Genomic DNA, 12623 nt, shown 5'->3' with positions numbered 1-12623 from the left:
GTGCTAGTAAAACGTAGTATTTGATTGTATTGCTGACTTAGATTGGCTTTCCGTGTAACAATAATCTATGAAATGGCAGCCCTCTACTGGCCAGATATCAAACTTATACAACACACTGTACAGTACTTTCGTTTTCTCAGTACTGAAACATTTCACTTGGCTCTCTTTGTTGTAAGTATGTTTTTATTTTTGATTTGCAATAACCTACCTGCGTTGTGTTCCTCACAAAAATGCTTCGCTAACCGATAATAATAACACTGGTAATGCACTACTTAACGATTCTGAAAGTCTGAGAGAGATCTGACATATATGTGATACAAACTCTTCACATCTCGATCCCATAAAAGAGTTTACTGTGGCGCCTTGCTGCTACAGTCTTCCCACTCAAATGTGGCAATAACGAGTTATGTCATTTAAACTATATATTTTCTCGTGTTTATGTCGTTAAAAAGATGTTTTCTCTGAGATGCTTTGTTAAAAACGACATTCTCTGTAAAACAAATGTTCTCGCCATAACGAGATGATATTTAAAAGATAGACCTTCTTAGATGGTATGTCGTTAAACGAGATATTGTCCCAATGTCGTTAAAATGCTATATTTTGCGGTATTAATGACATGTCACAAAAACTATAAGTCTATGTCAAAACAACAACAAAACACCTGTTTTAATTTGATTTGCATTGAGCCACCTTGTGTTCAAAAATGCCATAGTTAAATGTCTAGTAAGTATAATACACTACTGAAAAATCGTGAAAATGCACATTTTTTATTTTTAATTACAAAGAGAATCTAGTGCCATAAATTTTACAATAACATATAATACATAGTATATAATATATTATGTACTTTATATATTATATACTTTTTTATATTATATATTTATATACTCGGTAATCTTGTATGGTCTGCTGCTGTCTTTGATTGCCTTTGATTCTAGACAGATCAGAAAACATTCCCTTCTCTGATCAAGAATGAATCAAGGATTCAGTTTTGGCAAACCTGTAGCAGTCAATGTTACTCCATCGCCAGTGTCCGGCGCACAAGTCAGTATATTTCCAGCCACCTCCTCAGACTCCAATTCTCCTAGCACACCTGAAAACATAACAACTCCACTTCCTACTCTTGGAGGTATTATACACATATTCAAACAATCTTGCAAATACTTAAACTCTTCACTTCATAACTACTGATTTTATACTTTAACAAGTTCCTAGTGTCAAGTTTCAAGTGTCATCCTTGTTGGAAAATGAGTGGAGAAACATGGAGTGGAGTGAAGAGTAAGTAGACCCACCACTTTAACCCTTTCATGCATGAATTATTAAACCATAAAGTAATATTTTTTCTTACATATTTGTTTTTACTTTTAAACAAGTGACAAATTATGCCAATAACTTGCTATGTCATGACAGAAAAGTGAAGTGTAACGAACAAAGGGTAGGAGTGTGTGTGTACGGGGCGGGGGTGGTGTGCTATTCATGCATATGTGAGCACAAATACAAACACACACTCGAATGCAATCATCCACACATATTCCTGCACTCATACAGTATACATGCATGCACTTTTATATGACATAATAAATATAGACTGTAAACGTTGAAACAAATTAATAAAATCTGATAAAATAAAATAAAAAAAGATACAATCTTAAGACTATTTAATATTTCTGTTAAATAAAACCATTCAAGTGTAAATGATCAGTTAATTATCATCAAGGGTAAGAAGAATCATAATTTTATATTTTATATATATATATATATATATATATATATATATATATATATATATATATATATATATATATATATATATATATATAGGCATATAGGAGGAATTATACCCTTGGTGCATGACGTCCACTGGAGTGGACAGATATATTTTATACAAGAAAAATATTGTTAAAATCTGGAAAGTATTGTATGATATCCCATTTGGCTGAAACATATTTTTTTTGTGCCTATCTGGTTTTCTGAGAATAAAAGGATTTAACACTTATTCCTGAGGTGCTTGGTGCATTTCCTCTTTCTTTTTGAATATATTATGCAATATCTCAAAACAAAAAAGAGATGCAAAGACAGTATTTAAATGGAATCACAGACAACACTTTGGGGGTTTGCCTGTTGGTGGTTGGGACATGGTCCTATAAATTAAATGGTTCAAAATGGCTGTCCATCTGTCCACAAAAGGGTTAAAACTGGATTTGTATAACATCCTGGTATCAAATGCCTTTAATGTTGACTTAAACTTTGTGTTTAGAGTGAGAGAGACACTGATGGAGTCTGTCAGGTCATTTAAACCAGCCAGTGAGACTGTTACCGAGGCCAGAGTTTTGCTGGTCGGTCCGGTCGGTGCTGGAAAGTCCAGCTTCATCAGCTCTGTCCAGTCTGTCTTCTCTGGACGGGTCATCAACAGAGCCATGGTGGGCTCTTCGTCCTCCACCAGCTTCACTAAAAAGGTACATGTGACTAGAACTTGCAAAAGTGTGTGGTCCAACAGAATCATTTTTGGAAGGTTGAGAGGTTCATTGCAGTGGAAAGTAGTGGTTAGTTTTATCCTGTTTTCTTTGGTGGTTCTTAGCTTCGCACGTACAACATCAGAGGAGCAGGAGAGAATGCAAATGAGCCCACAGCTCTGGTCTTGTGTGATGTGATGGGTGTAGGTGAAGGAGAAAGCACTGGACTGACTCTTCACGATGCACTGTCTGTCATTAAAGGACACGCACCAGAGGGACACCAGGTACATTTAAGCTGGATAATATGACATTTAAACTTACAGTAAAAACAGACCAGTGTGATTGGCAAGACTTTACCATTTAAATACGGTGTTAAAACTTACAGTATAGCATAGAGGCTCATTCACACCAAGGAAAAAACAATAAAAGTAAAGTTTTAAAAATCATTCTAATTTTATGAGAATAGGAATGTCCTCAACACAGTTTTAACGCTAACAACACAGATATGTTGGAATTATTTTCAGAACAGTTTTTTTTTTTTTTTTTTTTTTTTTACTGATTTACGATAAAGACCATAAATGTTTAACATAGCCAATCAGATTCCTCCAGCTGTAAAGAGTTTGAGCATTTATGTCATGGAGTTACCTGCCACGCCAGATCCTCCAGCTCCACCCACTCATTCTGATTCACCGCACCTGTCCACACTAATCAACCATTGCCTATGACCACCTTCCCATCACCACATCAGTGTCTGGTCTTGCTGTTGGATAGTGCATCACTTACCTGACTTTTTCCTGCTGTATTTACCTGCACATGATCCAGTTCTCATCCATCGTCTGCTTTAGCATTCTGGCTATCCACCAACCTGCAAACCTCAAAGACATTGTTAGCTAAATCACAAGCTCAAGTCATTGAACTCTTGCCTCTGATCATTCATTCGCTCATTCAAACCAATCGGTCCCACTTTATATTAAGTGGCCTTAACTACTCTGTACATTTAAATTAATAATTTGGTGCAATGCACTTATTGTGTACATACATGTTTTTACATTGTACTTATATTTAAAAAAAACCTGCATGTAATTACATCTGTAATTAATTTATGTAATTACATTTATAATTAGACAATTGACCCATCCCTTACACCTTAACCCACCCTTAATGCTAAGCATAGCACCAAACCTGTCCCTAACCTTACCCATATCCCAACTCAATAGCAGCAAAAGTGTTTTGCAATATAATATGAACACAATAAGTACATTGTACTTATTTTTGATGTAAGTACATAGTAGTTAAGGCCACTTAATATAAAGTGGGACCAACCAATCCATTCAATAAAACTCCATATGTTGATGCAGATCGTTAAGGGCTGTGAGGTAGTACATTGGGCAGGACATCCAAACGCTCGCCAATCATTTATCGACCTCAAATATGACTTAACTGAAATATGTTAGTATTAGATACTTTACTTGGCTGCTCAATCTAATGTAAACTAGAGAAATGTGCGCAATTGAATGGACAAATGGAAGTCCCGGTGCGCTTACTTGCTCTTAAAATACTCAATTTTTGGTCATACAGATAAGAGTAATACATCTTTTGAATCTATAAAGACTCTACGTTTATTTGTGTGCACTCACAATAAGAACAAAACATTGCGCTTTTGTAAAATAATGAAAGCAAACAGGATGCGCTTTCTGCCGTCTCAGTCTCTGTGAACTTGAGCGCAAAACTCTGATTAAAGGTGCATTATTATGATTTAAATGGTTTATTAATAAATGAGTGATTAGTCGACTAATGCTTCAAATGAACCACTACTAGTCCACCAGAAAAATCTTTAGTCAAGGGCAGCTCTACCATCTGTCAGTCACTTCAGCCACCTACCTCCACTGCGTCACAATCTGCTTCCCTCCAGGAATGCAGCAGATTTGTACTTCAATGCTCACTCCTCTTTGAGATGCAAACCCAGGCATTTCCCAGCTTTCGAGAGATCCATCTAGGATGCCAGTAACCCCATTACAAACTCACTCAGCTCATTTATCACTCATTTCAAGGAGGTATTAGGACCAACAGCCAACAAACTATCATTGAACAATCAACTCGTCCGGCTACGTCAAGGGTCCTCCACCATAAGTGAGTATGCATTGCAGTTTCGCACTCTTGCATCCAATAGCAGATAGCACTAGAATGAAACTGCACTCCTTACTTTCAGACAAGGGTTCATCCGTTAACAAAATAGTACACTTCAAAAATGTACTTGAAGTGCTCTATTCTCAGGCTCAAATTTTTTTTGCTTATATATATATATATATATATATATATATATATATATATATATATATATATATATATATATATATTCTTAAGTACTTAAGATAATCATAAGAACATCTAAGTGTACTTAAATGAGCTATTTTGAGATATCATGAATTAAAATTTACTTTAACATACTATCTCTGTATTTAAAAAAAAAATTATTTAGTTACCACTTGTAGTACACTTGAACCCACTAGTTTATGAAAGATGGGCTCAAGTGTACTACAAGTGATAACAAAATACAATTAAGTAATAAAGAATAATTGGTAACACTTTATTTTAAAGGGATACTCCACCCCAAAATGAAAATGTTGTCATTAAATCACTTACCCCCATGTCGTTACAAACCCGTAAAAGCTTCGTTCGTTTTCTGAACACAATTTAAGATATTTTGGATGAAAACACGGAGGCCTGTGACTGTCCCATAGACTGCCAAGTAAATAACAGTGTCAAGGTCCATAAAAGTATGAAAGACATCGTCAAAATTGTCCATCTGCCATCTGTGGTTCAACCGTAATGTTATGAAGCTACAAGAATACTTTTTGTAAGCGAAAAACAAAAATAACTTTTTCAAACAACTTTATTCAATAATTCCATTGTCAACAGTCTCCTCTGTGTCTCTCCATATCACCGTATGCGATGTATGCTCTTCTGTATCAGCCATGCCACAAGATTGCGCTGTTTTCTTTCAAATCAAAGCTAAATACACGTAGAAACAGCACATCCTTGTGGCGCGGCTGATACAGAAGAGCATATGCAGCATACAGTTATATGGAGAGAAACTTACTTGGCAGTCTATGGGACAGTCACAGGCCTCCCGGTTTTCATCCAAAATATCTTTAATTGTGTTCCGAAGACGAACGGAGCTTTTACAGGTTTGGAACGACATGGGGGTAAGTGATTAATGACAAAATTTTCATTTTGGGGTGGAGTATTCGTTTAAGGTGTCCTAGTTACACGTTACAAGTACTTACTATTGTGGAAGGCCTGTGATCGGATGCCGAGGTTGCTTTGTTTATTCTCGATAGGTGAGTAACAGCATGTCTGCGCCACAACAGCTAAAGTCTGTCTAGTACACTGGACACGACAAAGCGACCATTGAAAATCATTTGAAATTTGTGTCAATACAACATAAATAGAACGCAACAGCAGTTTTCTGTCAGGGATTTGTCGTGTTGTGCCGTGCTGCATCCAGTGTAGACCATAGATATGTATATATATCTATGGTGTAGACAGCATCACTGATTATAATGAATTCCATAGTATTTTGTTGCACCGCGCCACTCGCATCCCATGTAGACACAGTGTAACTTTGGTTTTGCTTTGTTTCACAGAATTAATTGTTGCCTGGGTTGCATACCTATGTGTGGGGTGGAGCTATCAAAATAGGGGCGAGACCCTTTTGGGGCAGGGGCGTGTTTGTTTTGGTTATTTCAAATGTCAACATTGGCAGCCAGAAATCACTAACCCCACCTTTAAGTACAAAATCAGTGCGTGAAAATAAAGCATTTTAAGTACATTATGGAAGTGCACATTTTTCACCTGGGCAATGTTACCCTCCCTCAACATATTATCATCTGTGATGGTGTCAAGGGGTTGGAAAATTTCATCCAGAAAGCCTTCCGCATCTCTCAGTGCCTCACAGCATACAATGTAGACCTGCCTGCTGAATCTCCTCTGCCCGCTACAACTTCTCCCTCATCTCCAGTCTCTGTTTGTACACTGCAAAAACCCCAGTGTTAAATTAACTCACCTCAGAGTTTGAGTCCACACTCAAGAGTGTTAAAATTAACACTGAAGCAGAGTTAGTTAGTTGATTAATTGAATGTTGATTGACCATTAATGAAGACACCTGATGTTTACAAGCAGAGTCACTGAAGGAAAGAGTCAACATTTTTAAGTCACTATCTCTGCATTCCATTCGGAAGGGCTCATCCCGTCGTCTGTTCACAAGCCACCCACACCTCCTGCATCTTCTCAGCTGAGAAAAGTAACCCTCTGCTCCACTTCAATTGAGAGTCCAGAAACTTCCAACACTCCTGAAATTCCACTAAACTACTGGGTGTTCCAGGATGGGTTCAGCAAACAGGACGCCACGGAATTACCACCTCATTGGCCATGGGACTGTATCATCGACCTTGGGCCACACTACCCAAAGGCCATATTTACCCACTGTCCATCCGGGAACAGAAGGCCATGGAGGAGTATATAGAGGAGGCTCTCAAACAGGAATCCATTCGTCCTTCTACGTCTCCAGCGGCATCTAGCTTTTTCTACTTTTTCTTTTTTTCTCTCATTATAGTTATCATTATTGTCTTTGGTGTGAAGGGCCCATGCATGTGCCTATATATTTTACAGTTCATAAAACTTATATATTATTCAATTGTATAACATTATTATTCAAATCTAAACTTAAGGAAAATGTCAAATATAGTAATATAAAGACAAATAATTGTTTCCAAATTTAAATAATTGGCTTTTAAATTGTCATTTGTTACAAATTTAGAAAGCAGAGTGAATATTAAATTTAGTGAATGTGAACATAAAAACAATGACAATAAGATATAAATAACATAAAAAACAAAAAAATAAAACACAAAATTCAATTCTGCCCAGAATAAAAACCCATGAACTAAATAACATAAAATGTAATATAGAACATATTTTAGAAAGTAATGAAGTACACATTTTTACAGTATTTTACAGACAAATTTCATTATCTTTTGAAATTTAACTTTTTTCATGATAGTTATCAATTAACAAGCTTATACTGTAGAACATTACTTTTTATGTTAAAATTACTAGTATATTACAGTGAACTCATAACAAAATGTGTAGTTGTTAACAGTTTCTAATGTATTCCAGTAAAACATTGCTTTGCCACTGCAGTTTAGCCCTGAGCAGCCGATTGGAGCAGAGACTGTGGGCTTCGTAAGGAAACCAAGCACTAATGATAAAGTGCACTGTGTGGTGTTTGTGATAGATGGCTCAAAAGTTGGTTCCTATGCCAAAAGCTTGGGCGTGACTTTCCAGCAGTTAAGAGAACACATTAGCAACTTAGGTGAGTTGTGTTTTAAGAATGAACCATATGTGCAACATTTACTTACAAAGAAAGCATTCTCACAAAAAAAAAAAAAGTGGGATTAACGGAACAAAAAAGTATTTTAAAAATGTCCATCGAGCACTTATCTTAATCGTTATAGTTTATTTATAGTTACATTATTTGGGGTGAACAGGTCTTTAATGCTTCACTTAATAGTCTTTAGTCTGGTTTCATACTGTATATATTAGGGGTGTAACAGTACACAAACACATTGGTTCAGTACGTACCTCCGTTTTGACGTCACGGTTCAGTATGGTTTCGGCACAGCAGGAGGAAAAAAATTAAACTTTTTTTTTTTTAATTAAACGATGGTTTAGTAAATAAATTGCTCTTTTATAAAATACATTCAATTATAATTAATATTTTAGCTAATTATATTAGCTTCTGCTCTAAACTAAACTATAGGGAGCCCTTTTACATTACTATAAGGTTACAATTAGTAACAGAGCCCAAAATACAATTACTATTTATTTTTAACTATAATAATCAGCACTCAAAAAAAAAAAAAGTATGCAAACATTTAAATTGCACATAATACAGTTTTTAATTTTACTTTTAAATTCTATTTGTTGTTGAAATATAATCATTTACACAATGGCTTGTCATAACTTGTTTCATAAAAGATTTATTTAAAACATACATTAAATAATTAAGACATCCCTATCAGGTAAAGTAAATTATAACGAAGTAGTCTAATATTTGTCAAAATGCTTTTTTCTAGCAAACAATGAGTTGTAGACACTGATGACTTGCCTGAGGTAAATGAAATGCTATGTGACATTTTGTTTACAAGTTTTAATCACGTCTTTCCACGAGTGAAACACTGATTGAGTGATTACATGAGGCATGAGATGTTCATTCATGTTTATTTCGCATTAAAACTAGTAGTATAAAGAGTAAGGGATGATCATGTTCCACGCTGCCATCAGAACTGAGGCTTCTATACAGAGAACTGTCATGCCACATCAAAGAGTGCCAAAACTGCATTGTCTGAATTTCCTGAAAAAAAAAAAAACCTTAATGATTAAAACTTAATGACTTAATGAAAAAAAAAAAAAAAACGAAAGAACCGTATCCCACCGAAATTTTTTGCTACGAATACGTGGATTGTTCAGGGGCATAAATTTCCTCTAACATTTGGTGGGGGGGTGGGGGGGGCAATAAACAAAAGAAAAATCTCTAAAGCAATTTTTGAAGGGGAGCCAAATAATACAGCTAAAATTGTACTTGTAAGGACAAGTATACACAGCCTTACTACTATTAGTGCAGCAGGGCTTCAAGCTGTTGTGGTCGTGCCGTGACAGCGGTCGTGTCCGTTGTAGACATTACTATCCGTCAAGCAGGTAACATTATAATAGCGGACTCATCGAAAAATACACTGGCATGATCTGTGTTAAAGAGAAAATTATCACTTCATCCGATGTTTAAGTGATTAAAATAGCCTTGACAGTCGAGTCCCACAACTATTGACTTTGTTCTCACTCACCAGACTTGTGTGTGTGTGTGTGTGTGTGTGTGTGTGTGTGCATAGGTGGAAATCCTGGGGGGTTGTCCATCTGAGGGTTGTCCCCTCTAAAAATATGATTAAAAACCACGCTGTGTATTGTAAATAGCAATGTTTTATACTAAAACATAACGATATATAACAATGTTTTTTTAAATAATTATGTTAATAAAACAACACAAATGAGGCAAAAATGCATTTTAAGTTTAGAAACATTTTGAGTCTCCCCCTCCCTTGCCTCACAGTGCTTTGGTCCACATGCCTGCTTTCCTCTCTTACATCACCTATACACACACAAGTTTGGTGAGAGAGAACAAAGCCAATAGTTGTGGAACTCCAAGGCTGTCAAGGCTATTTTATTAACTTAAACATCGGATGAAGTGATTATTTTCTCTTTAATAAAGTTGATGCCAATGTATTTTTGTATGAGTCGGTATGTTAGCAATAATAACGTTGCCTGCTCGATGGAAAGGGTTGCCAGGTTTACACAACAAAACCCGCCCAATTGCTACTCAAAAGTTGCCCAAAATTAGCCCAAACTAAGTGCGTTTCGAGGGGGTCCGCGGTAAAAAATGCATTCCGGGGGCTAAAATGCACATTATTGCGGTCTCCCTGCTGCACTAATAGTAAGGCTTTCCTCTGTGTATACATATCCTTACAAGTACAATTTTAGCTGGATTATTTGTGTCCCCTTCAAAAATTGCTCCCCCAAAAAATGTTAGACAAAATTTACACACGTGTGTAGGTGATGCAGAGTTGTCAGGTTTTCACAACAAAACCCGCCCAATTGCTACTCAAAACTAGTCCAGTCACTTCTCAAGGGAGGTTCCCCGGTAAAAATCGCATTCCGGGGGGTAAAATACACATTTTTCGCATTCATATCACATTATTGGGGTTGCTTTAACCCATGGCAACAGTGTTATAGTAGCCCATGGACTCGGCAGCTGAGGTGATGTAAAAGAGGAAAGCAGGCATTTGGACCAATGCATTGTGAGCCTAGGGAGCGGGAGACTCAAAATGTTTCTAAACTTAAAATGCATTTTTGCCCCGTTTGTGTTGTTTTACTACTTACAAAGTTATATAAAGTATTAAACATTGTTATTTAATACACAGACTGGTTTTTAATCATATTTTTAGGGGGGACAATTTCCGCCTATGGTACTGTTACACACCTAAGTATATGACCCGGACCACAAAACCAGTCATGAGGATCAATTTTGTACAATTGAGAATAATACATCAGCTGAAACCTGAATAAATAAGCTTTCCATTGATGTAAGGATATGACAATATTAGCCTGAGAAACAAATATTTGAAAATCTGGAATCTGAGGATGCAAAAAACTAAATATTGAGAAAATCGCCTTTAAAGTTGTCCAAATGAAGTCCTTAGCAATGCATATTACTAATCAAAAATTAAGTTTTGATATATTTACGGTAGGAAATTTACTAAATATTCTCATGGAACATGATCTTTACTTAATATCCTAATGATTTTTGGCATAATTTTTTTTTTTTTTTATAATTTTACCCATACAGTATAGTATTGTTGGCTATTGCTACAAATAAACCTGTGTTGCCTATGACTGGTTTTGTGGTCCAGAGTCACATATTATAACGAAACTAGAACTGTAAAAATCTAATATCATTGTCTGAATTGCAGGTGTACACCAGGTGGCGTTACTGACCCATGTGGACCAGGTTTGTAACGCTACCGGAAGTGACATTACCCAGGTGTACAAGAGCAAGGCCATTCAGCAGGCCGTATGTCATGCTTGATTATAATGCTTACATCTGAATGCTTGACTTTGTCATGTTCTGCTGTTTGAGCATCACATGATTCATTCTGTCCTGATCTCTCTAGATGGTGAAGGCTGGGCAGCTGCTGGGAATGGCCACATCCTACATCGTCCCAGTGAAGAACTACTGCTCAGAGCTGGATCTGGATGAAAACACTGATATTCTGCTGCTCAAAGCTGTTGATCATATCTTACAATATGTCAATCTGTTCTTTCAAGACGACAGCGATTAAAGCAGAGCTTCTCAACTCTGGCCCTCGACATCCACTTTCCTGCAGGGGGTTTATTTAAATATTTCAGAGGTACTTCAAAAAAACCAAAAAACAATTATATATATTAGGTTAAAGAGGATCAGATGACAAAAAAAAAAAAAAAAAAAAAAAGAATTGTGAACTTGTGCATTATGATGTGTTTGAAAGACAAACGCTTTCCAAAGAAATACATGGTAAAATAACTGACTGAGTGATAATTCAAATAGGAATGATGCAATGTTCAAACACTTCTTAAACCTGTAATGATTTTTGTAAATCCAGCGGTCAAGTGCTGGTCAGCCTGACTAGTGCCTTGTCTTTGTGTCAGTGTCCACAAAACTGGAAGTCTTTCTGATTCAGAGAGGAACATTTAAAAGATGAAAAAGATGAATTAAGGAGAATCAATAAATTATTGATATTGAGTAAATAATATGTTACCATTGAATCCATAAAAACGTAACTCTGGTTATTTTAAAATGTAATTAAATCTTATTACAATTTTGGAGTCTGATTGTAATCTAGATGAGCCTACATGTAATCAGTCACCACCCAGCTCTGTGTATAATGGTTGTAATAATACCGATACTTTCTGTTACAATTTTAACAATACTGATACTGCTTATAATTTAAAATGTGTATGTGATTTTTCAAAATAATGTACATTTTATGTACATTTTTTATTATTTCAAAATATTCACTTACCCCCATATTGTTCCAAACTCGTAATAGCTCAGTTCGTCTTCAGAACACAATTTAAGATATTTTGGATGAAAACCGGGAGGCTTGTGACTGTCCCATAGACTGCCAAGTAAATAACAGGGTCAAGCTCCAGGAAAGGTATGAAAGTCGTCATCAGAATACTCCATCTGCCATCAGACGTGCAATCTGGGTTATAAGAAGCGACTCCGATCGGCCTACACACTGCTAAAAACATTTAGTTATGCAGAGATTATTAATATAATTAAGTATTGATATTTTGCAGAAAATATCGATACCGTAGCTTCTGAGTATCGATATATCGATACTGCCGCACTGATATGCACAACTGATGATACACCGGGCAACTTTCTGAGCAATGTTGCCGGCAAAATTTTGCCATCACCGGCAACCAGTTGAGACACAGGGCCCTCAACTGATCTAAAATATCCAGATAGAAATGTGTTACCCATTCTCTATGCGAAAGTGCCCACATTGCTGAAAA

The 12623-nt window shown here is 36.2% G+C and overlaps 1 protein-coding gene across 2 annotated transcripts; it reads left to right on the top strand.

Moving 5' to 3' along the window:
* Positions 1–61: 61 nt before the first annotated feature.
* On the top strand, positions 62–11920 carry LOC109047328 (interferon-induced protein 44-like). Of its 2 annotated transcripts, none has more exons than XM_042749973.1 (8): positions 62–171; positions 943–1129; positions 1209–1278; positions 2258–2456; positions 2579–2737; positions 7656–7827; positions 11036–11136; positions 11237–11920. In XM_042749973.1, the coding sequence occupies exons 2-8, from the start codon at positions 973–975 to the stop codon at positions 11402–11404; spliced, it is 1026 nt and encodes a 341-aa protein (XP_042605907.1). In that variant the 5' UTR covers positions 62–171; positions 943–972; the 3' UTR covers positions 11405–11920. The 2 variants fall into 2 exon arrangements, with proteins under 2 accessions (XP_042605907.1, XP_042605906.1); XM_042749972.1 differs by having other exon boundaries at positions 80–171; positions 939–1129.
* The last annotated feature ends 703 nt before the right edge of the window (positions 11921–12623 follow it).

This window comes from Cyprinus carpio, chromosome B22 (assembly GCF_018340385.1).
Source record: "Cyprinus carpio isolate SPL01 chromosome B22, ASM1834038v1, whole genome shotgun sequence".
Taxonomy (NCBI): Eukaryota; Metazoa; Chordata; class Actinopteri; order Cypriniformes; family Cyprinidae; genus Cyprinus; species Cyprinus carpio.
Note: the sequence above shows the minus strand (reverse complement) of the source record. Positions and strands in the feature narration are given on the sequence as shown.

Coding starts and splice junctions, on each gene's coding strand:
- LOC109047328 (XM_042749973.1), top strand. CDS start 973: ATGAATCAAGGATTCAGTTTTGGCAAACCTGTAGCAGTCAATGTTACT. Junction 1,130..1,208: donor TCCACTTCCTACTCTTGGAG/GTATTATACACA, acceptor TACTTTAACAAG/TTCCTAGTGTCAAGTTTCAA. Junction 7,828..11,035: donor AGAACACATTAGCAACTTAG/GTGAGTTGTGTT, acceptor TCTGAATTGCAG/GTGTACACCAGGTGGCGTTA.